Genomic DNA, 24,061 nt, shown 5'->3' with positions numbered 1-24,061 from the left:
GCTATTTTGGGGCAGTGGGTAGGGGAAAAATGGGGAGAAAATTTGTAACTCAAAATCTGGCAGAAATTAATGATGTAAATCAGAAGTTAATAAAGCATTTGAAAAATGAAAAAAAAATAAAGTTAGGACCGTTTCACACAAAAACTTTCCAAATTGTAAAGCTTAGTGTTGGGTTTTGTTGTTTGCTAGTTTCATTCCAATTGCATTGATTTCATTGAATAAAAGATTTGTTTTAATATCTTGATAGAATTATCTATCAACACACACATAAGAAAATATCAATATGCATTTATGTATTTGTATATAAATACATGCACATATTGTAAGTGTGTATGTATGTATGATGTATGTGTGGTGTAGCATATTACAAATTTCTATATTTCGGTGTATCCGAACATACTTCTACATTTGAGTAAACTTATGTATGTGCAGAAAAAGCCCTCTGTGGGTGTGCCTGTATGGCTTTCTATGGTTCTATGTCAGTGTCTATATAGCATACTGAAAAGAGAGATAGTCTTAATGTTAGGAAGGTATAGGTTCAAGTGTTGCTGCTGACACATACTGACTTTCTAACTATAGATGTCACTATATAGTTCTGTTCCTCTCTGAAACTGAGCTGTCATTCTTCACTAGTGGAGGAAAAACCTAGACTAGTTCTCTAACTGGATGAAATTATAGATTTGGACCAAAAACAAAGAAAATTATGTTTGTATCTTGCATGTGCATATGAGTGTGTATTTGTGCTTAACATGCGTATACGTATATTTAAGTGTAGTGAAAATTCCATTATGAAGTACAGACAGATGGTAAAGAAGTATACTTTCAAGTATACAGAAATAAAAAAATCTGCCTTTTTCTTATCCCTTCTTTCTCTAAACGTACTCCCACTTGCATTACTTCTCCTCTGCATTCCCAGTCTCTGTGGCAAGTTGAAAAGAAAATATGGGCAGGATTTGCTCCTTAAAGAGATTTCTTGTCAGAATATAAAATCATGGTGCACTATGCTTAATGCCACATGCCAGGCTCAGAAGAAGTAATTGGGTGTGTGTTCATACCTGATTTATGACTTGAACATTTTCTTATGCACCTGCCGAATTGTTATTCTGTTTTAGTGTTTTGTCAATGCTCACAACCTCAAAGCTTCATGTTTTCAGATGTATCACTAGAGCCAAAGTAATTTTTCATCTAACTGTAGCCTGGATAGATTACATTAAAATGGGGTGGGAAAGGATTTTCCAGGGAGATATATTTCCCCCATATAGGATGTGGCCTTCCTTTGACTGTAATTGATATGTGTTGCTTTAAAATATATTTTTCTGCTGCATTTCCTCATACATCTATGGAATGGTACAGGTATTTGCCCCTTTTGAAGCAAAAGTTTTCCTCACAATGAAAATGATTGGTTATCTGAATTTTTTCAAAACTTTATTTCTTTTTTCCATATAAGTTTTTGATGGTTTTGGCTGTTCTTCCAAATTAGCAACAGGCAGCATTTTGGTTTCTCTGGGCTTTAAATCTAATAAACTCTTTTTGTTGTTGTTGTTTCTTGATTCCTTAGGGTGGGAGCAAGTGTCCAGTTCTCCTGTGAAGATAATTATGTACTTCAGGGTTCTAAGAGCATAACATGTCAAAGAGTCACAGAGACATTAGCAGCATGGAGTGACCACCGGCCAATCTGTCGTGGTAAGGAATAAAACTTGGGTCCTCATTTTAATTTATTTCCTAGGTCCTTTTTGTGACCAATTTGAACTTTGAAGTGTGAGTCATTGTAAATAAATAGAATAAGCAGTGATCTGGGTGTCAAAAAACCTAGGTTCTAGTACCAGCTCTTCATTAACATCTCTTGGTGACTTGGGTCAAGTAATTTAACCTAGTTTCCTCATCTGCAAAATGAGGGAATTGAACTAAATCATTTCTAAGGTTGATTCCAGTTTAGACATTCAGTATATTTTTACCCATCTTTCCTTCCTTTCTTCTTCCATGCCTCCTTTCCTTTTGTTCCCTTCCTTCTTCCCTTCCTTCCTCTCTCCATTTCCCATTCCTCCCTCCATTTTTCCATCCTTTCCTTTTTCCGTCCTCTTTCCCTCCTCTTCCCTTTTCTTTTCCTCCCTCCTTCCATCCTTCCTTTCCTTCCATCCTTTCCTCCTTCCTTCACTTCCTTTCTTCCTCCCTACTTGTTTCCCTCCCTTCCTTCTTCAAATATATGTAAATGACTAGTATGTGTCTCCATTCCTATTAGATAATTTCCTAGTGGTAACTTCTTTATATGTCAATTTGTGGATTCCTGAGGTAAGATAACAAGTTCGTGCTTTCACTTAACAAGTATATCTGAAAGTCATTGTTGTTTTATGAAAAAAAAAATCTGATAAAACAAAGGAAGGATGACAGTCTGATATAATGGTTTGCAATACAGGAGAGAGAGGCATACATTGGAAATATGTGTTGTATTAAAATAAAATAGATCAACAAAATATTTATTTTTTATTTTATTTCATAGAAAGATAATCCAAGATGGTAATTTTATTTTCAAACCAAGCAATTCCTAAATGCCTTCTGCTAATTCATAGATAAATGTTGATCTGTGTTAGTAGAAGGAATCCCTATAAAAATAATGTTGCAGGTTGTTCAAATATTTTAGTATTGAAAAAGAAGTGTACATGGCACCAGCCTTGGTATTGGTATGCTTACTAAACTTAAATAGTGTATTACTCTTGCTTCTAATGAGTTTAAATCTAGCAGGGGACTAAAATACAGAGATAATATGAAAGATTATATAATAAATGTATCAGAGAGGTTCAAAACAAACTCTTCTGTGAGTTCCAAAGCAAGTATGTCTTTACCTAGGTTCAGGGAAGGTTTAATGGATAAGACTGGATTTTAGTTGGGTGTTTAAAGATAGCTAAGAATTAAATAGTTAAAGGGGGGCATATCCGGCTTTCTAGGCATAAGGAACAACATGAGCAAAGGTATGGAGTTGAGAATACATCTGGTACTTTTAGAGAGTGAGGAATATTTTGATTTTACTGGACTGTAAAATTTATGGAGGAAAGTAATATGAGATAAGGTTGGAAATTATTTTGTAGGCACATCATCACTAAGCCCAGTACATTGAACACATTAGGCAATTAACATATGGTTGCTAAATAAGTGAACAAAATAGCTATAATGGATTTTCCTATAATTACATCTCCAATATTTTCTTGTTAGTTTTGGCTTGAGAAAATGTTTAAGGCAGCCAAAAAGATTTCTTCAGAATTTTTTTCTTCTTCAGATTGTTGGTATGCCTTACATAGAGCAGAACATTTTCAAAACTTTAAAGAAGTTTTTTTTTTTTTTATTAGGGATTTAAACTGGCTTAATGTAAGCTTTAGGAGGACTGGGACTTTGTTTTATTTATCTTTATGCCTCTACAGCCCATGGAATTCTACACATTGTAGACTATATATATATATATATATATATATATATATATATATATATATATATATTTATATATGTTATATATATATATATATATAGTGAATTGAATTGGAAAAATAAAATGAACAGCTTAACAATAAGCAAAATTCAAAAATATTACAAGTGAGTGAATTTTTATATTAAGTTTTCCAGAAATGAGAGGCAGAAAGGACTACATAAGTCTTTACAGCAAGCAATAGAAACTACTTCTGAGTTTTTGATCTTTTCAAATATTTTAATTTGAAAGATCAGTTCAGGTTTTTGTTAAAGGTCTTATGTAATAGAGTTGTTTCTCTGTGGCGGGCATAAAAGACTTGACTTGTTCCTTACCCATGCTCTAATGCACAGATACCTCTGGCTCTGTTGCAGCAGGGTATTTACTTGAGTAAACAGCATCATTTATGGAACCAACAGGTGGGGATATGTCTGTGATCACAGTTCCTCTTGCTCTGGAAAAGGGATAGGTTCATTTCTAGACCAAACCATGAAGTGGAAAGTTTGTCTTCTACTCATTCCTATTGCAAACTTCTATGTGGTGATGTCATTCGCCACCTTACAGACCTCATACGGTCCTTTTAGACTTTGCTCAACATTCTTATCTCCCATAGCTACTCAGAGGTCATTGCCTCATTTCTTCCAATGTTTTCACACTTCTTACAACATTATCTTGCTGTATCCCATTTGCTGTGAACTATGTTGTTTTTCATAGGTACTATTAGGTTTCCCTTTAAGTAAGGATTTTGATGCTGAGAATTCTACAGATGAAGTAGATAAATTGTGGTGGGGTCAGCCATTTTGAATAAAGGAATCTTTTTTATGACTTTTAAATCTTAAGAGGAGCCTTCAAAAATATACTAATGTTAATGTGTCATGGGCCAAGAGGCACATCTCTATACTTAATCTCAGCCCAAATAGGCTAAGAAACAATCAAAAGCCACATCTGTAAGGGCATCATGATCTCATGGAAAAATGACTGAATTTGGAGGCAAATGAAGTGTATTCAAACCCCACTTCTGATCATATGCCTGTGTTCCTTTGAGCAGGGCAGTCTCTGTTCTTCCAACCCAACAAGGCACAGTTTATGTAATATGCGGAGGTTATATTTATAAGGCCCTGCTAGGGCTGACATGCTATGATCCTGATAATGATGACTTTCTCTCTGAATAAAAAAGGAAATGAACATCTTCATGAGTGTGAATAGGAGGACAGAATTCAATTATTTTTTTTTTTTGGTGTCTGGGCTGACTTTCCTGAAATTAAAAATACTTTCTTCAGTTAAAGTTCTCAAGTTTCTCAAGATTGCAACTTTTAGGTGCATCAATCATTTATTCTTTGTTTTTAAGAATTTCTCATTACAAATGACTGATAGATCTGTGATAATAGAACTGAAAATTATATTTAAAGCAAGAAGAAATCTTAAAAGTTCCACATAAAATGCAATTCAAGGTTTTTTTTCCATTCTATAAAATTATTTTTTAATAGTTAAGTTTGTTTGAAATATCTAATGCTCCTGAAGGGACCCCCAGCTATATATTTCACATTATAAAACAGTATCATCTGTTTCTTATACCATGACCATATACTTGAATAACCTGTAATTTCATCGTCTTTGAGAGCCATTCCTTAATAGGAGAACTCCATCTTGACTGAAACATCCTAGAAAGTTGTTAGAGACACACAGAGGTTAAATGACTTGTGTTCACTCATAGAACAGAGGTACAATTTGAACCTATATCTTTCTGACTCCAGATCATAAGGAACTATAAATTTTAGCTAGAATAGAAATGAGAAATAGTAAATATGAAGACAACTCTGTGGTAGCATATCTAAAATTATTCTCCTCCCTCATATGTAAAGAGGGGCTTACATTAATAACCTTTGCAATACATTTTATAAGACCCTTCATTAATCAAATACAACAAAATTTCATTAAGAGTAAAAATACTTTATATTCCTATATAAATATGTTTCGAAATCTATGGAACAAGGATGATTCCCACCCCCTTTTATATAGATCTTTACAGAGGGTTTCTAACTCTCTGTTAATTAGCCTGTTTTGACTACAGTGGGATTTCTTGATAAAAGCATCTGATAAATTGCTATGAGTCAGAAGTGATCCTTCACATCTGGACATTTGGGGGTAGTTAGCCAAGACTCACATTAGCTAATTGCTTTTGAGAACTGAAGGAATGTTACTTTTTCTTCCTGTTACTAAACAGATAGATGAATGGTTGTCATAGCTTAGTAATTATACAAGTGATTTTGTTTGAAATCATGCTTACTTCATTAAAGGATATGAAAACAAGTTTTATGGCTCCTTATTGGATAAATCATTATAAGTTGTTCAAAATCAATTGAGTACTTTTAATTGGCAGTGATTTTTGTCTTAAAGAACTCATTTCAGCAAGCATTTATTAAGGGCTTAGTATATTCAAGGCACTGTGCTAGGTGTGGAAAATAACAAAGTAAACAAGACAAGACACAGGTTTCATCTGATTTCATATCCTGCTGGAATCACTGCAAGAGCTACAGTTGACATTTTAACTAAGAGAACATCCAGATTGACATTTCATGCCATTAGATTTTAGGACAATAGTGGAATGAAATTAAAACTAATGATAATATACTTGATTTCAGTGTTTTTTACAAGCTGAGTTCAAATGAAAATAGAAATACTTTAGGAAGCAAAAACTATAACTTCCCTTCTTTTCCTCCCAGAATCACAAAATTTGGGAGTAAGAAGGGATATCAGTGACCACCACATAGTTCAACTCCTACTGGAAATGAATCTCCACCATAACAAACCCAACAAATGGTGATCTACCTATTTCTTGACAACCTCTAAGAAGGGGGAACTCTAATTGTTTGGACAATTTTCCCAACATCAAGCCTAAAATGACTTCTTTGCATGATAATAAATGTCATAGTAGTAGTAGTAGCAGCAGCAGCAGCAGTAGCAGCAGTTGTTTATTCTTTCTTCTTGAAGCGGACCATGACATCGAGGTGATGCCATAACATGCAGGTGAATTGGATTTAAGTGAGTAAGGACTGTGAAAAGTCATCAGCCTTACTTCCTCCTCTGGAGCCATCTGGAACTACATAGATCAGGACAACTGGAGATATCCCTGGATGCCATGGTTGACATTGCCCTTTTTAAGCTAAGGTCTTTAACAGATCTCAGTTTGACTGAGGCAATAAGTAAGGTAGAGAATGACCTCTTACCTAGTCAAAAAAAGAAATCAATCTGAGAGGGGAAGACCCTCAGGGTTTCTGGTCAAAACAGAAACAATTACTACTTACATTCACTCTGAGCCAATCAGGGACCAAACAGTGACCAACCGGGATTTGGCCTGGGAACTATTGTTGACCAATCAATGAGAGCCAGAGTGATTTGGATTCAGGCATGGTCCTTAAGAAAAAGAAACTTTAGCCCATAAACCCCAAGACATCTTGCCAGGTTTTAGTGATCAAAATTTACATTCATTTGGGCAGAGCACCCACAGGTGAGGAGTGTATGATACCCTATGTGGACAGAGGGAAGGGAAAGGAAAGAATGAACGAATGAATGAGAGAAAGAAAGAGCTGTGTTGCCCAACTTGCAGTTCCAGTTGGGTACTAGTGGGGCAGCTCCTGCTACCATTCACAGAGATTGTTTGTCCTTTGTTCTCAAAGAGGATTTGCAAGTGAATTGGATTTCACTAAGAGAGGACTGTGCAAAGTCACCAACCTCACCTCCTCTGGACCCATCTGGCTCCAGTGTCAAGATATAAATAGGAATGACTGGATATGGCCCTGGATGCAGTGGTTGACTTTGGCCTTTTTAATCTAAGGTCTTTCCCAGGTCTCAGTTTGACTGAAGCAGGGCCCATTCATTGATTAAGGCTAAGTAAGAAATTAGGCAAAGAATGGCCTCTTTCACCTAGTCAAAAAAGCTAAGCCAGTAATTCTTTGAAGAAGACAAGAGGAGGTGGGCTCAAGAGTGAGAGTGAAGGGCAGAAAGACCTGGATTGCAGTGGTCCATGGAGTCATAAAGAGTTGGACATGAACTGAAAGACTGAATGACAGTAACAACAATGTATTCACTGTCCCAGTTCCAGAGACCCTTTTAAAAAATCTTTCTATACCTCCTTAAATTTTCCATATGCCTTTTAAGCTAAAGTTTTCCCTAGGTACCTCTGTCATGCCCACTCTATCATTTATTTTCATTCTCTAACTCTCCACCAGCTTCTTTTTCTACTGCCTTCAGATATGTCCATGTTTCATTCATCTTCAAAAAGTTCTCACTCAATTCTTCCACCTGTTATCCCTAAGCTTTCCTTACTATCACCCCAAATTTCATTCAACTGTTGTGGCTAAATTCCTTGAAAAGATCATCCACAATAGGTGCACGCACTCTGTCTCTCTCTCTTCTCTGTCTCTCTGTCTGTCTGTCTCTCTCATTCTCCATCAATCTGGCTTCCAGCTTCATTGTTCCATTAAAACCGTTCTCCTCAAAGTTACCAGTGATCTCTTAATTGTTAAATATAATGACCTTTCCTCAGTCTTCATTCTCTTCAACATATCTGTAGCCTTTAACACTATTGATCATTTTCTATTCCTTGCTATACTCTTCCCTGTAGGTTTTCAGGATATCTCTCTCTCTCCTGGTTGTCCTATTACCTATCTGATTACTGCTTTTCAATTTTCTTCACTGGATCATCATCTGAATGATGCCCTCTTACCATTGATGTCCCACAGGGTTCTGTCCTGAGCCCTGTTCTCTTTTCCCTCTATACTACTTCATTTGATGATATCATTAGCTCCCATGGACTTAATTATCTTTATATTGATGATTCTCTTGCTCTAACCTCTATTCTGACCTCTAATCTCACATCTCCAATGGGCCTTTCAGACATCTTGAACTGTGTCTAGCAGACATCTTAAACTCAGTATGACCAAAATGTAACTCATCTTTCCTTCTAAATACTCTCCGCCCCCCCCCCCAACTTCCCTTTTACTATTTTTTTTTTGCTTTTTTTTTTTTTGGAGGGGGAAAGGCAGGGCAATTGGGGTTAAGTGACTTGCCCAAGTTCACATGGCTAGTAAGTGTGTCAGGTGTCTGAGGTCAGATTTGAACTCAGGTCCTCCTGACTCCAGGGCCGGTGCTCTATTTACTGTGCCACCTAGCCGCCCCTCTTCCTTGTTACTATTGAGAGCAACATCCTTCTCCTAGTCCCTCAGACTAGCAACCTAAATGTCATCCTCAACTCCTTACTATCTCTTACCCCTCCTCCCAACCCCCCATATCCAATCAGCTCTTAGGCTTGTTGATTTTGCCTTTGCAATGTCTTTTTAATATACCCCTCTCTCCTCTGATATGGCCAATACTCCAGTGCAGTCCCTCATCAACTCACCCCTGAACAATTGCAACAGCCTACTTGTGGGTTTGTCTGTGAGTCTCTTCATGCTCCAATTTATCCCCCATTCAGTCACCAAGTTGATTTTATAAAGTTCAGGTGTGACCTTGTTACCTCACCACTTAATAAGCTCCAGTAGCTATTATGACCTCCAGGATAAAAAACAAAATCCGTTGCCATTCAAAACCCTTTATAACTTAGCCCCTCCTTCTTTTCAAGTTTTGTAAAATTTTACTCCTTTCTATGTACTATTCAGTCTAGGGACATTGGCCTAATGATGATTTCATTAATGAGAGTCACCATTTCTCAGTTCTCAGAATTTCCTCTGATTCTCCCCCATTTCTGTATTGATTTTCTTTCTCATCTTTGCCTACTGACTTCCCTGGCTTGCTTTAAATTCCAAAGAAAACCCCATCATGACACCTTTCCCAGCCCCTCTTAATCCTAGTGCCTTTACTTTTTGATTATTCCCTATTTATCCAGAAATCTGCTTGTTTGTATTTGTGCACTTCTTGTCTCCCCCCCTTAGATTGTGTGATCCTTGAAAGTAGGGACTGTCTTTTGTACTTATTTTCAGCACTTAGGACAATGATTGGTGCATAGCATGTGCTTAATAAATGTTTATGAACTGATTGTTCTAACCTTCATTTGATCCTGACTCATTCATACCTCTGTTTAGTCTGAAAATTTGATAATCACATTCTGTCAAATTCTTGATGAAACTGTTAACATCACAGGGCTAAGCATGGGTTACTTCATTTAATACCTTCAGCCATGTTTATATTAAACCATTAACAAATTATTTTTGAAACCAGCCATCCAGTGAGTTTTGAATCTATTCAGTTGCATAATTGTCTAATCTATTTCTCTTTATCTTTTCCATGAAAATAGTATGAAATTCTTTATTAAAAGGTTTCTAAAATGTTTGTAAACAGAATGCAAATATTTCCCATTTCTCTTAGTTTAGCAATCCTGTCAAAAGTGAAATTATGTCCATTTGTCATGCTTTGTTCTTGATGAAGCCATAGTGGCTCTTTACAATCATTGTTTTCCTATCTAGTTGTTTTCTAGCTGTCTGAATAAATGGCATCAATATCTTCAAGAATGTAGCTAATAAATGGTGGATCCAGGATCAGAGCCATTATTTTTGAACCTATTTTTTGAAATAGACAGTTAAGTTGGATGTATAGTTAGAGTCAATTTGATGGCACAGTGGATATGGAGTTAGGAAGACATGAATTCAAATCCAACCTCAGATACTCACTAGCAGTGTGACTGAGCAAGTTATTTACTTTGCCTCAGTTTTCTCCTCTATAAAAATGGAGATAATAACAGTGCCTGTCTCACAGGGTTGTTCTAAGGATAAAATGAGATAAGGCACTTTGAAAATCTTAAGGTGTTATATAAATACTAGCTCTTATTCTCATTACTATTATTTGCGATAATAGGGGGGAAATACATAAGCATTACTATTTCTGTTTAGGTGTTATGATCCCTATTAAGGATTTCACATTTGAGACTCTCAAGTGCGTTTTACTGTCATTTAAAAATCTTTTTTTTAATAAAAGCTTGGTTTTTCTGGTTAACTGGCATCTATTTTTAAATGGTCTGCCTCAGGCCTGACCAAGGGCAGAAAACCAGAGTAGGTACCAGTCCCAAGGGTAAGACTATACCAGTGGTGGATATTTTCTGTAAAGCCAATGTGGCAGCAAGGGCAAAATGCTTTACTGGGATCTTAGAAGAAAAAAAAAACAGTGATAGAAAAAGTTAGCAGCAAACTCCTCCCTGACTTTATTGATAGTTAAATAAATAGAGATTGTGACACAGACATAATGTATTTATGTACTTATATCCTTATGGGATAGGGACTAGACCTGTGACTTCATCAATTTGGGGACCTCTCAGTGAGGAACTTCCTTTGCCAGTGCAGGTCAGTGTCATCTTTACAACTTATAATCTTAGAGAGTTGACTAAAATATTAAGAAGTTAAGTGATTTTCCCAATGTCACATAACTAGTATCTCTGAGAAGCAAGACTTGAAAATAGCCTTTTCTAGCCCTGAGACCCCTCTCTGGACCTAAGTATCTCTATCTCTGTTTCTATTGCAATCTCTATCTAAAAAATATACTAAGTACACAGAGCACTTAGCAGAGTCCTTGACCATGTGGTAGGCATTTGATAAATGATAGTTGACTGATTGACTATATCCATATAACAAAAATAAAATCAAATGTTTTTGATATATTTCCTCAAATGCATATGTGGAGGCAGCCATGGTATGGCCAATCATAAAAGGTTCTTTTGTTGTCATTCAGTCGTTTCAGTTGTGTCTGACTCTTCCTGACTCCATTTGGGGTTTTCTTGGCAAGGATACTAGAATTGTTTGCTGTTTCCTTCTCCAGCACGTTTTAAAGATAAGAAAGCTGAGGCAAACAGGGTTTACTTACTTGCCCAGAGTCACACAGCAAGTAAATGTATAAGGCAAAGATGCTGAAGTTGTTTGCCGTTTTGTTCTTCAGCTAATTTTATAAATGAAGAAACTGAGGCAAACAAGGGTAAGTGGCTTGCCCAGGGTCACACATCTAGTAAGTGTCTGAAGTCAAATTCAAACTCAGGGAGCTGTCTTACTCAGCACTCTATCCACGGCACTACCTAACTGCCCCAGATTAGCATAGGTAGAGTGATAGAATTCTGGGCTTGTTGTTCAAGAAGACAGTCTCAGATGCCCCAACTATTATTTCCAGTTGTGTGACTCTGCGCAAATCAATTCACTTGTGTGTACACTAAGTAATTTCCCAGGAACATAAGAATATAGGATTGTAGATTTATAGCTGAAAAAGCATCTAGTCCCTTACTTTTTCACAGATGAGGATCTAGGGTCCAAAAAAAAGTCAACTGACTTGTCAAAAGTCTATTAGATAGCAAGGAGCAGAGATTGCATATGTCTACTAAGTCATAATCAGGTTCTGATCTCCTTTGGTGGTAGGAATTATAACATATTCATAGTGTGCATATGTATATATTTTTGTAGAAATGCTGTATATGCATTACATATATGTTTATTAAATAGAGTTGTATGTGCACCCACAGGATGAATTTGCTTATAAGAAATATCTACATATATTCAACTGAAATAAAATTAACAATAGTTCCTAGGTTCCTGTTATGTTTGTGGTACAGATAATATATGATCTACATGAGATGTTATTCTTACAGTAGCTTGCAATTATACATTAATTGCTTAATGTAAGATTTTCATAATCGAAGTTCTAAATTGACTATGAGCATTTCCCCCCAGTTTTACCTTTATTGCTAAAATTTTCTAATTAATGTTGCTAATGATTTTGTTTTATCTTGTGGGAAAAAAATCAACATCTGAGATTCATGATCTTTTTTGAAAACAAGAACCCCGAAATAGACTAATATTAGACAGAAACCATGAGTGTGTAGGAGGTGTACATGTTTGTTGTCTGTTATGTCCTTTTAAGGCACAATACATATATTCACTTTTTAAGTTCAAATGACCTTGTATTTATGTTTTATTTTTAACCTAGGAAAAGTTCTCTTTTGGAAGAAAAATGTTCAGTGTTTAAAAATTTAAATTTTAGTATATTAAAATAGTTGCCATCTTCTAGTACTTAATATGTATACTTAAGAAATACCGAATAATTAAAAACTAATTGAGTAATATGTTTGTAGGTTCATAGCATCCAAGATCTATATACAGAACAGAAGTTGGAATGAATTGGCACATAAAAAAATCATTCTGATTTAAGTTCTTCCTAACTAGGTTTGCTTCAATCAGCTTCTGTTCATTGACTTGTATGACCTTCTCCATATTCATGAAAACACTTAAGTCCATTCACAACCTTGGGATTATTACCTCAGACTTTAGAAAAGCAAGATAAACACAGACTTGGACCAAGTAGGAGGGAATTCAATATTTCTCTACCCAAATGCCTCAGAGTCTAATTTTCAAACCCTTAGTGTTTACTATTTTCCTTTCACTGAGTATTAGTTAATCAACAAGTGTTTATTAAACACATACTATATACCTTGCCAGTCATTGCTGATAAAAAAGGAAGAGAAATCGTGCCAACTCTTGGCAAGCTTAGGTTTTTATTGGAGGAGACATCATGTACATGTATAAGTACTAAATGTGTACAAAAGTGATACACCACCACAGTTGCATGCAATAGGCCAGGTCAGAGGAAGAGAGGGGAATGTAAGTATGAAGAGCAGTGAACTAGCAGGTAGAAGACCTGGAGCCAAGTCTTGGGCCCTTCCAAGGAAGTCTTGTGACTTTGTGACTTCCCACATTTGTGGCTTTAGGAGCATCACTTTATCCCTCTGAGTCTTAATTTCTACCTTCAATAAAATGAGTTTTTGTAAAAATTGTTGTTCTTGCTATTCAGTCACTTTTAGTCATGTCTTACTTGTCCTGACCCCATTTGGGGTTTTCTTGGCAAAGATTCTGGAGTAGTTTATGATTTCCTTCTCTAGGTCATTTTATAGTTGAGGAAACTGAAGCAAACAGGGTTAAGTGACTTCCCCAGGGCCACACAGCTATTATGTGTCTGAGGCCATATTTGAACTTAGGTCTTCCTGACTCAAGATCTGGTGCTCTGACTATTGTATCATTAGGTAGATGTGTTTAGACTTTAAAATTAACTTAATAAATAATCAAAACAGAATATACTAGGAGTCTAGATCTAACCAATGAGCCATTTTATTATTTTATTACTTGGTAGTTAATGCTTTTTGTACATTAAAAACTATAATCCCAAAATATTATGAGAAAATAATGCACTTTTGTTTTTGTATTTCTAGCTAGAACATGTGGTTCCAACCTCCGTGGACCAAGTGGGATCATTACATCACCTAACTATCCAGTTCAATATGAAGACAATGCACACTGTGTGTGGGTTATTACTACAACAGATCCTGAAAAGGTACACCTTTCTTTTTTACTATTATTTAAATAATGACTATCCTTATCCTATCATGCATTTATAACAAACACACTATAAAAATGTCATATATTTTTTAAAATATGTTGTTTGAAATGAAAATGATTGTCATTTACATACCCCTGATTACCTAGAGGTACTTATAAGTAAGTAAATGTTCTTAGTGTCACACCTAATGCTGATAGTTTCTGGTGTATCTCACCGCATTTCCTCTGGTGCTACAAATTAGTGTCTTCCTTTCTCACAGGTACTAACTCTGCTCTTAAGTTTCTTTCTTTTGTTCCTTCAGACTTGTTCAACTCTTGTTGTATTGGACTAGAGTTACTTGGTGGCATAGTGGATAGAGTGCCAGATCTGGAGTCAGGAAGACTCATCTTCTTGAGTTTAAATCTGGCCTCAGACACTTACTGTCTGAGGATGGGTGACCCTGGGCAAGACCCTTATCCTGTTTGTCTCAGTTTCTTCATCTGTAAAAATGAACTAGAGAAGTAAATGACAAACCACTCCTGTATCTTTTCCAAGAGAACCACAAAATGGGGTCAAAAAGAGATAGACACAACTGAAAAACAAAATAATAGAACAACAACAAACAACATTGTATTGGCCCTTGCTTCAACATTCTAGTAAGAATTCAGGTATCTGTCCTCGTAGAAATACACTGATCAATCCCTTGTACAAAATACTTGTTTACTGTTGTCTTGTAAACCATTAGCTCTTGTTTTTCTATAAAAACTTTCGCTAAACAGAATAAAATTATTTAAATAGGTTGATCACCTACCTCCATTATGTTCCCTGATGAAAAACAGAGGTGTTTTGTTCACTTATTGTATAGGCATTACTTTCTTTTTTTCATCTTTAACTAGCAATTTGTTCTATAACACACTGAGCTGTGAAGCCAGTTATGATGTTCAGTTTCTCTGTATGTGAGGAGAACATAGAGGAGAAAGGAGTATAATAACTTAAAAATTTTTTGTGGATTCTGGAAATGAACATCAGAGGTCAAGCTGCATAGAATGATATAGTAAAAGATCTTGCAACCTGCTTCTAGCAGTATGCCCAGAGCAAGATCCATAGGATCAAATAGCTCAGTAGCTAAGTGCTTAACTTCTCAAAGTGGTATGATTACCTTCTAGTGCTTTGCTTCCCCATCTCTTCCTTTCCTCCTCACCAGGAGTCTAATGATTATCTCTAAAGAATTGGATATTGGAATGGGAAGAGACCACACAGATTTTATTAGTCCAATGTATACCTGAATAGGAATGGCTTCTCCAAGTGGCCATCCATCCTATCTTTAAAGATTTACAAGTAGGAGCAACTCCTTACCCTACAAGACAGAGATTCTGCTTTTGAATAACTTTCTTTTTCAGGAAATCCCCTCATCCCTACCCTTCAAATTCAGGTTTTTGGATGTGTTTGAGAAGGAAAATGCACCTGGAAAAAAGAATAAGTTCTAACCCTGAAAAAGAAAACTAATTTTTTTTTGGTTTTAATAACTAACAATACACACAAAAAAAGATTTGATTCAATCTCAAGAATTAACACATTAAAAGTACTGTATTAAAAGGTTTGGCTCTACCAGAAAAATTGGAAGTATTTTGGATGCTAAGGGTCCCTTTTTTTAAAGTGAGACAAGGAAGTACAGGCTGAAGTTCATTTTTCTTTGTATTTGAAGACAGTAGGGAGGCTTCAGGGCTGAGGAATTAGAAATCAGCCTCTCTAAAGAATAGTAGAAACAGCTACTTTGTATATAAATCATAAGGGCAGGGGAGGAGTTCTGAATAGTTTAATAAACTCTGGTCCCAAGAAAGGAGTAGAGAAAATGAGAAAAGCAAAGTGGACACATCTCCTGGTAATACCTCCTGGATCATTTTAATGAGGGATTGCCACCTTGTGATTTATTACACAGAGATGGAATTTTTTTCCTTTATATTTGCTGTTATATAGAGATGGGAAAAGTGTAGCGAAGAGATGGAGCGAGAGTCAGGGAGATGAGTTCAAGCTTAGCTTCTGTCACATACTGGCTATGAGATCCCAGAAAAACTCACTTAACCTCTTGGTGTCCTAGACAACTCTAAGTCTGTAAAAATGAAGCTGAATTTATACAGTTCTGTATTGGTAAAAGGAATTTCCCTAACTGGGGCATCTCTGTGCCAGTGAAATTATAGATATGACTTAAAGAAAAAAATAATCTCTGCTGCTTCATACCAGGGTTTCCTGGCTATTTTGTGTGAAGAATTTCAGCTATCTCATCCGTAATTTCTCGACACTAAAACTCAGCTGAAAACCATACAAAAACAGATCATTCACAACGATGCTGTACACATAAATTTATATGCATAGCAAGCTATTTATTAAAACTAACTCCTAACAACCACAACAGGAAATTTAAGGAGGAAAATGCTAGGAAAAAATAGCTTTTCTCAGTGCTTATTTAGATTCTATCATTAAATGAAAGATTATTTTCACTTTTATTGCAGAGTTCAAATCCTCACTACCTAAGATGACTATAGATAATAAAGCTGATGGTTTTTTATAGTTTCACATACATAATTTGCAATTATTATAGTACAAATTAAGTCAGGAGCCTAGCAAGGTATGTTCATTATCTGGTTTCATTTGCTCTAAAATGAATTTCTTTGATTTAGTCTAAGTGGAATAGAGACCCCTACCTGTGAAAGAAAAAAAAAAACTTGCCACATTTTTTTCATTGATTGGATTTAAAAAAAATTATAGTGTAATGTTCAGTGCTCTAATTGCCCTGAGATGAGTAATATAGACAAGGATATTTTTCTTCCTGCTCTAATTAGAATGAATTCTTCTCTGTCTAAAACTGACATCTCTCTCCATTCTTAGAATTTACTAAAATTTTTCTTCCCTGAGATTATCTGTTAAAAGTGAACTATCCTCTTAGGTATTTCCTAATAGAATTTGTTTCTGGATCTTTCCTTTGCCCTTATCATATTCTGCTTCATATCATGCTTATTTATATCATTTAGATACAAATTTTAGATAGTAAGCGCCTTGTGTACAAAATGTAATTTTTTTTTCATAGGATCATATGATTACAGAAACATAAGATTTAGAACTTTAGGCAACTTAAAGAGCAGTGATCCCAGTGACCTCATTTTACAGTTCAGGCAACTGAAATACACAAAGGTAAAATGATTTGCCCAAGGCCACACAGGGTTGAAGTAGTAGAGATGGTAGAGATGAAATTCTTCTGTCTCCAATTCCATTGCTCCTTCCTATACATTGTATTGCTTTTCATTTTTATTTGTCCTAGTGCTGAGAAAGCCTACATAATAATGTTGTAGTACACAATAGAGACAGTGTATCAGGAATTAAAAAAATATATCCAATAAAATAATAGGGAGGTATAAACATTTATTAAGTGCCTACTATGTTCCAGCAGATAGGTGGCACAATGGATAGCATACTGGGTCTGATTAATTTTCAGGAAGATTAATTTTCCTGAGTTAAAATCTTGCCTTGAACACTTACTAGCTATGTGAACCTGGGCAAGTTACTTAGCCATATTTACCTCAGTTCCCCCATTTTGTTAAATGGGCTGGAGAAGGAAATGGCAAACCATTCTAGTATCTTTGCCAAGAAAACCTCAGACAACTGACACAACTAAGTAATAACAAAAGGGTTTATAAAATGCTTTATATGGTAGTTTGAAATAGAAGAATGTATGTTGAACTTCAAGTCAGAAAGACCTGAGTTCAAGTCCTGTTTAAGATATTTACTAGTTGTGTTACTATAAGAATATCACTTACTCTTTCCTGCCTCCATTTCTTGATCTATAAAATACTGGAGTTGGACTTGATGGCCTCATCAGCTCTCAATCTATGAACCTATGATTGTCTCATTTGATCTTCATGATAATGCAGTATTCTTTCTAGATTATCAGTGTCAAGTAACGGAATCATCATTCACATTTTTCAGATGAGGAAAATGGGGCTCAAGGCTCAGAATTCTTAGGATCATATATTCAGAGATTAAAGTGATTGTAGAAGCCATTGATTTAATTTAAATGACTTGTCCATTACCAAATAGCTAGCAAATAGTAGGGTAGGGTTCTCACCCAAATCGTATTTAACTTCAAATTCATTACCCTCTGCTATACTATTCTATCTCTCCCAATGAATATGAAATAGGGAATCACATTATTCAATTTCAGTGTTAACCATTATTTCCTGAATACTTCTAATATTAAGGTAAGTATGATGCCAACTCTCAAAAGTCCCTCTTGCACCCAGATTTCTAGAAAAGTAAATATAAAGCCTGCCATCATCAGTCAGGAAGGAATATGAAATTATATATTACTTTTCTAAAATTCAGTATTATCCAGTGGTTAGTTATTCATATTGTTTATGATGAGTCAGCTTTTCTCTTTGGGTTCAAGAGAATAGAATTTGTTAACTTTTGCTTCTTTTGGTCTTCTGATACTATTCCAAGAAGTATTACTATTAGAACTCCAGATGAGGCAAATTTCTATGAAAGATCCTGCATATTTCACCCATAGCATATAGAATTTTAGTAGAAAAAGAGGGAATTGACTTCAAGCTTTCTCAAAAAATAATGTTCTCTGTAACAGTAGAACAATTTAAGGGATAGAGTTCTTGCTTTTTAATCAGGAACACTTGGATTCAAATTCCGTCTCAAACTCTGGACAAATCATTTAAACTTTCAGAATATAAGTTTCCTCACAATTGCTGAAAGAGCTAATGAGTGAATACATACAAAGTATTATATAATACTACATATTTTTACCTTTCATCTTTCTACTGAGCCTCTAGTCTGACATCTCCAGTTGTCTATTGGGTATCCACACTTCAGTGTGTTTTGGCATCTCAAACTTAGCATGCCTAAAATTGAACTAATTATATTCTCCTCTCTGCCCCTGACCCTGTCATTCTTCTCATTTCCCATTTCTATCAAGAACTTTTCCATTCTTCTTTTGCCTAGTATTTAATTACCTTGCATTTAGCTATTTTCTATAAATTTGTATCTATTAACCTCATTTATTTGTGCCATATATTTTATATGTACTTTGTTATGTCCTCCATTGGAACATAAATTCATTTTGAGTATAGATTGTTTCATTCTTTGTGTTTATATTTTGAATATATAGCACAGTGTGTGACACATAGTATAAGTTTAAAAGTCATTGATTGATTGATGGATTGGAAGCATCCTTCATTCTTCACTCTCACCCTCCATATACATTTTTTTTGGTCAAATCTTATCAGTTCTACCTTCTTAACATATTTTGTATTCATCCTCTTCTCTGTACTTAGACAATAAATATCCCAGTTTAGGACCTCATCATGTCCTTCTTGGAGTATTACCGTATCCTCCTCATGATTTTTTCTTCATCCAGTATTTTCTTTTTCCAAACACTCCTCCACACCTCTCCCCAAATGAAATCTCTAAAGCAAGGAGTAATATACCATTTTTTCTGTTCTAGATGTTTCTATGGCTTTCTCTTGCTTCTAAAATAAAAAAAAAATTCCATTGACATTTTAAGCCCTTCACAAACAGCTCTCAGCTTAATAACATATTACACCTTCTCACACATACTGCATTTCATATAACCATGCTTACTTGCTGCTCCCTCCACATCAGTCCAGTTCATGCTTCTTTCCCTTTGAATGGGCTATGCCTGGAATGTATTCCATTCTAGAAAGGACATACCTTGGGTGAGAACATTTTACTTTTGTATTTGTATCCTAATCACCTAGCTTGGTGCCTGGCACATAATTGGTGATCAATAAATTCTTTCTGACTGATTGAAAAAAAAAATAGTCATCTAGCCTTTGTTAGAAGATTTTAGGCTAGGGGAAACTTACTCTTACCCAAGGCAGGTCATGTCACTTTTAAATACCCTTAACTTTTAATTTTTTATCACATTAAATCTAAATTTACTTTCTTTTCAACTTCCACATTTGCTTCTACAGTAATTCTATCCTCTAGAGCCAAAACAGGTTAAGCCTAATCCCTTATCCACATGACAATATTTCAGTTACATGAATACTGCTCCCATATGCTGTCCCCAAACTTCATTTTTTCCCTTCTTCCTAAGTATCCCCTGTTCTTTGAACCAACCTTCATATGACATGAACTCAGGACCATTCATCATCATGATGGCTTTTCTTTGGATGTTCTTCCTCTTCCTAACATTCTATCTCCGTTATCCTCAGGGTATCATAGATTTAGAAGTGGAAAGGACCTCATAGGTCATTTAGTCAAATCTCGATATTTTACAGTTCAGAAAGAAGTGACTTGCCTAAGGACACATGCAGTTAGCAAGCGTCAGGTTTCAGGCACTTTTCTGAATATAATTATGAAAAAAGAAAGTATATTCTATTTTTTTAAACCAGCAGATATCTGTTATAGCACTGATGTCAGGGGACAAAGATCATCCCTGCATCTAGAATTTCCATTTTATGGAGAATAAATATGAAAATATGTATCTGGTTTGACTTGTATTATAATCATGTCTATGCAATAGAGAGGCATTTTATAATTGGATTTTTTTCCTTTGTTACTGAAGAAAAACCTACTGTTATCTGTTTAAAAAGTAATCCCATATGTTCTGTATTTTAATGAAATATGTTGAAAAGAAACAGGTTTGAAATAGTCACTGCTGATTGTAGTAGCAGCCAGTACAATCAACAGTTGAAGTTCAATAGCAGATGGAAATATTGACAATATCCTTAGGGGTATGAGTGTAAACACTGGACACTTGTCTCTCTCTCTCTCTTCTATTTTTGTTACAGCCACCTCCCCAGTGTTCATTTCCCACGTCCCAGTGGAAGTGGTGATTTCCTAGTTTCCCAACCTACAATTTAAAAACAAAAGAAAAATAAAACACAAAAATCCCTTTAAACAGATGAGCAGAAACTCATCTTTATCGTCTTCCCATCCTGAACAATAAGGATAAGATTGTAAAAAAAAAATTTCCCATTCATGTCATCCTCCCATTGGAGTCAGATGTGTTCTTGGACTCCACACTCGAGTGTTATCATCCTGCTCTGAGAATCTTTTGTCTGTTTCTCCATTACATGATTAAATAAAATGCCATGTTCATCTTTTATTCTATATACTATAGTTAACTATAAAAATTTACTTGAACCTCTAGGAGGAACAATCTAAAAAGAATAAGGGGAATAAATTGAATGTGGGCAAGTTGTACAGAGAAACTTGGAGAAGCAAGATATTCTTTGCCTGTTTCCTATTTACCTTCAGTTATTTCCAAATAATAATAACTCAAGAGTTAACTTAGTTAACTCTTAAATAACTTAGTTAATTCAGATCCTTAGATGGTTAGAGAGAGAGAGACTAGACCTGTGATGTCATTGACATAGGGAACACCCTCTCCTAATTCAGATTAGCCCCTTCTCTGCAACTTAGTTTTGGAGAGTTGTCTAGAAGAGAGGCATTATAGGTACATATCTCGCAACTCTCCCAAGCCAGGCCCAAAACAAATTAAAATATAATTGGCAAATGTGTAACTACATAAATAAAATATATTTGTCAAATATGTAACTACATAAATGAAATAACTACATAAATATCCTGTTATAAAGAAATATGTAAATTTTTGTGGTTTTCTAAGTCAATATTTGAATGGTTTAGTGGTCCTGTTTCTTTTTGAGCTTGACATCAAGGGTTTAGAATATTGAGAGATTAAGTGACTTGCCCAGAGTTACACAGCCAATTTATATATCAGTGTCTCTCTATCCTCTGTAGCTTGACAGATAGTTAAGAGTGGATATCTTTGGATTTCCTCTAGTTTGGAGAGGGGAAAGTAGAAATAGTTTGGAAACTACTAAAAGAAATAAGACCTTGTATTGTCACTTCCTTCAGACTGAAGACCCTGAAATCCAGGCCAGGATCTGTAGAACATGCTTGGAGGATTCAATCTGCTTCAGTGACAAATATATTAAGTAACATTTATAGGGATGAGAAACAAATATTTCCCTCCTCCCAAATTTCCAAAAAAGTTCAATATTGGGTTTTGTTTTATTCAGTTAGATTTGTATGTACCCATTCCTCCATTCCACAGATTTGTTTTAAGCACCTACTGTAATATGTGGACTACTGCATCAAAGCAGTAATTGTAACTGCAGCCTAACTTTTTAATCAATGTGAGCTAGATGGAGTCATTAGCCCTCATCTATAGGAGGAATAATGTTTCTAGTCATGAATGCACTGAAATGGATTTTTAAATACGGAATGTGCCCTGTATCTACAGACTTAGTGCTCAGAAAGGAAACATAAGGAAGTCATGTTTTTTATTCTGTCAATATCTTCAAAATCTTTCTTCTAATGTAATTTAGAACCATGGTTAAAAACTGAATATTTTCATTTAAGATATATTATTCCCTACAGAATAGTGAATACGCAGGTGTATATGAGTTTCTCATGCTTTCTCAACCATCTGGTATCAAAATTCTTTTAGTATATCACAGAAACCCAGAATTATAACGTAACTTATAGACTCTCTAGTACAATTCCATTATATTAGTCAGTGGTCAAATGACTTATTCAAATTCAATTAGTGGCAGCACTGGAAGTGAAACCCAGGTCTGTTAAACATTGATTCAGTGTTGTCTTCACTAGATAAGGAAAAATCTTTCTGAGAACATATTAGATTTGTTCCAGGAGTTCACCAGTAGGATGGCCTGATATTCATTGAGGTTAATTTCTTTATAGAAATATGATTGAGAAGTGTCTAGGATAAGGCGGCAGGGAAAAGTTGAGGGGGCACTGCCAGGGATATAGCAGAGAAGTCACTACCCATGGTGATGAGGCCAGAGATCACTGAGGTGTTGCCTTATATTAGCCACCTAATCATGGGATTCCTACTTTAATAAAGAAAAAGATATTAAAGTCAAGAAAGTTGTTTAAGACACTTCTGTGTGATCACTAGGTAAGTTCGACCTTTTCCTGTCATGTCACTATGCCAGACATCCAAAGATAGTTCTAACTCATGACATATCTTTGCAGATATCTGCATTGAATCTTCTACCAATATTGCCAAATGACACTTGCTAATAAGCAATGAATCTGTCAAATATATGTGTTCTGTAATGTTTTCTTTCTCTATATTTTAGATATTTATATATACATACTTACATATACACATACACATACATATACATATACACATACACATACACATACTTACATATACACATACACATACGCATACATATACACATACACATACACATACATATACACATACACATACATATACATATACACATACACATACATATACACATACACATACTTACATATACACATACACATACATATACACATACACATACACATACATATACACATACACATACACATACTTACATATACACATACACATACACATACATATACAGCCTTTCTGTTTTTTTTTTGATATGCAGTAAGAGGCAGGAAGGTAAACTGCAGATTCCCTTCTCCTCTGTTCTGGTCAAGAAGTAGAGGTTGCTGTTCTCCCTACCTACCCCCACCTCTGCCCCCCACTACATATTTAATTACTGAACTTGCAAATTGATGCAAGTAAATAAAACTGTCCTGGTAGATAGCTGACCTACTTCTGATTCAGCCACTTACTTTGAGAGTCTTAACCAAATACTTCACCTCTCTAGTCTTCAGTTTCCTCCTCTTTAAAGAGAGAATGTGTATTGAATTATCTTGAAGGTTTCTGCAACTCTCTGCATGAGATTTTATATCTAAAATTTTTAATGTAAATTCCACTTATTTCACCTATTTAGTTCAGCTATTCTTTGTGAGAATGAAAATTTAATTAGTAGGGGAGTGAGAACTGTTCTTTCTTAAATTAATTGGGTATACCTGAATGATTTCTTTTATAAATGTATAATGCATATACACTTTAAAATTTTGCCATGAGTTCTTATAAGCTATTAAAAAAAAAAACATTTTCTTTCCCTTCCCTTCCCTGCCCTGCCCTCCCCTGCCCTCTGTTCACATTGAGTATCATAGCCTTACTTGCAAGATATATTGGGATATATAGACTAGATTTCTTTCTTGAAACCATGCCTTAAACCCAGATCACTTTGGCTCTCATTGATTGCCCAATAGGTCACAGCCCAAGCCCACTAGGTCACTGTTTGGGCCTTGATTTCTCAGAGTGAATGTAAATAGCAGTTGTTTTTATTCTGACCAGAAACCCTGAAGATTTTCTTTTCCAAGACTGAT

The 24,061-nt window shown here is 35.3% G+C and overlaps 1 protein-coding gene across 1 annotated transcript in view; it reads left to right on the top strand.

Annotated features, from left to right (window-relative positions):
• Positions 1–24,061, top strand: part of CSMD1 (CUB and Sushi multiple domains 1) — a 2,654,573-nt gene that overhangs the window by 1,736,861 nt on the left and 893,651 nt on the right. The window contains exons 9-10 of the mRNA XM_069065406.1: positions 1,559–1,683; positions 13,686–13,807. Of these exons, the coding sequence (XP_068921507.1) occupies positions 1,559–1,683; positions 13,686–13,807 (247 nt within the window). The remainder of the gene's footprint in view (positions 1–1,558; positions 1,684–13,685; positions 13,808–24,061) is intronic.

Source organism: Petaurus breviceps, unplaced genomic scaffold, assembly GCF_028583685.1.
Source record: "Petaurus breviceps papuanus isolate PSGF00001 unplaced genomic scaffold, PetGlider_PUasm1.0 90686, whole genome shotgun sequence".
Lineage (NCBI taxonomy): Eukaryota > Metazoa > Chordata > Mammalia > Diprotodontia > Petauridae > Petaurus > Petaurus breviceps.
The sequence above is the reverse complement of the archived record's forward strand: the minus strand, read 5'-3'. Positions and strand labels throughout refer to the sequence as shown.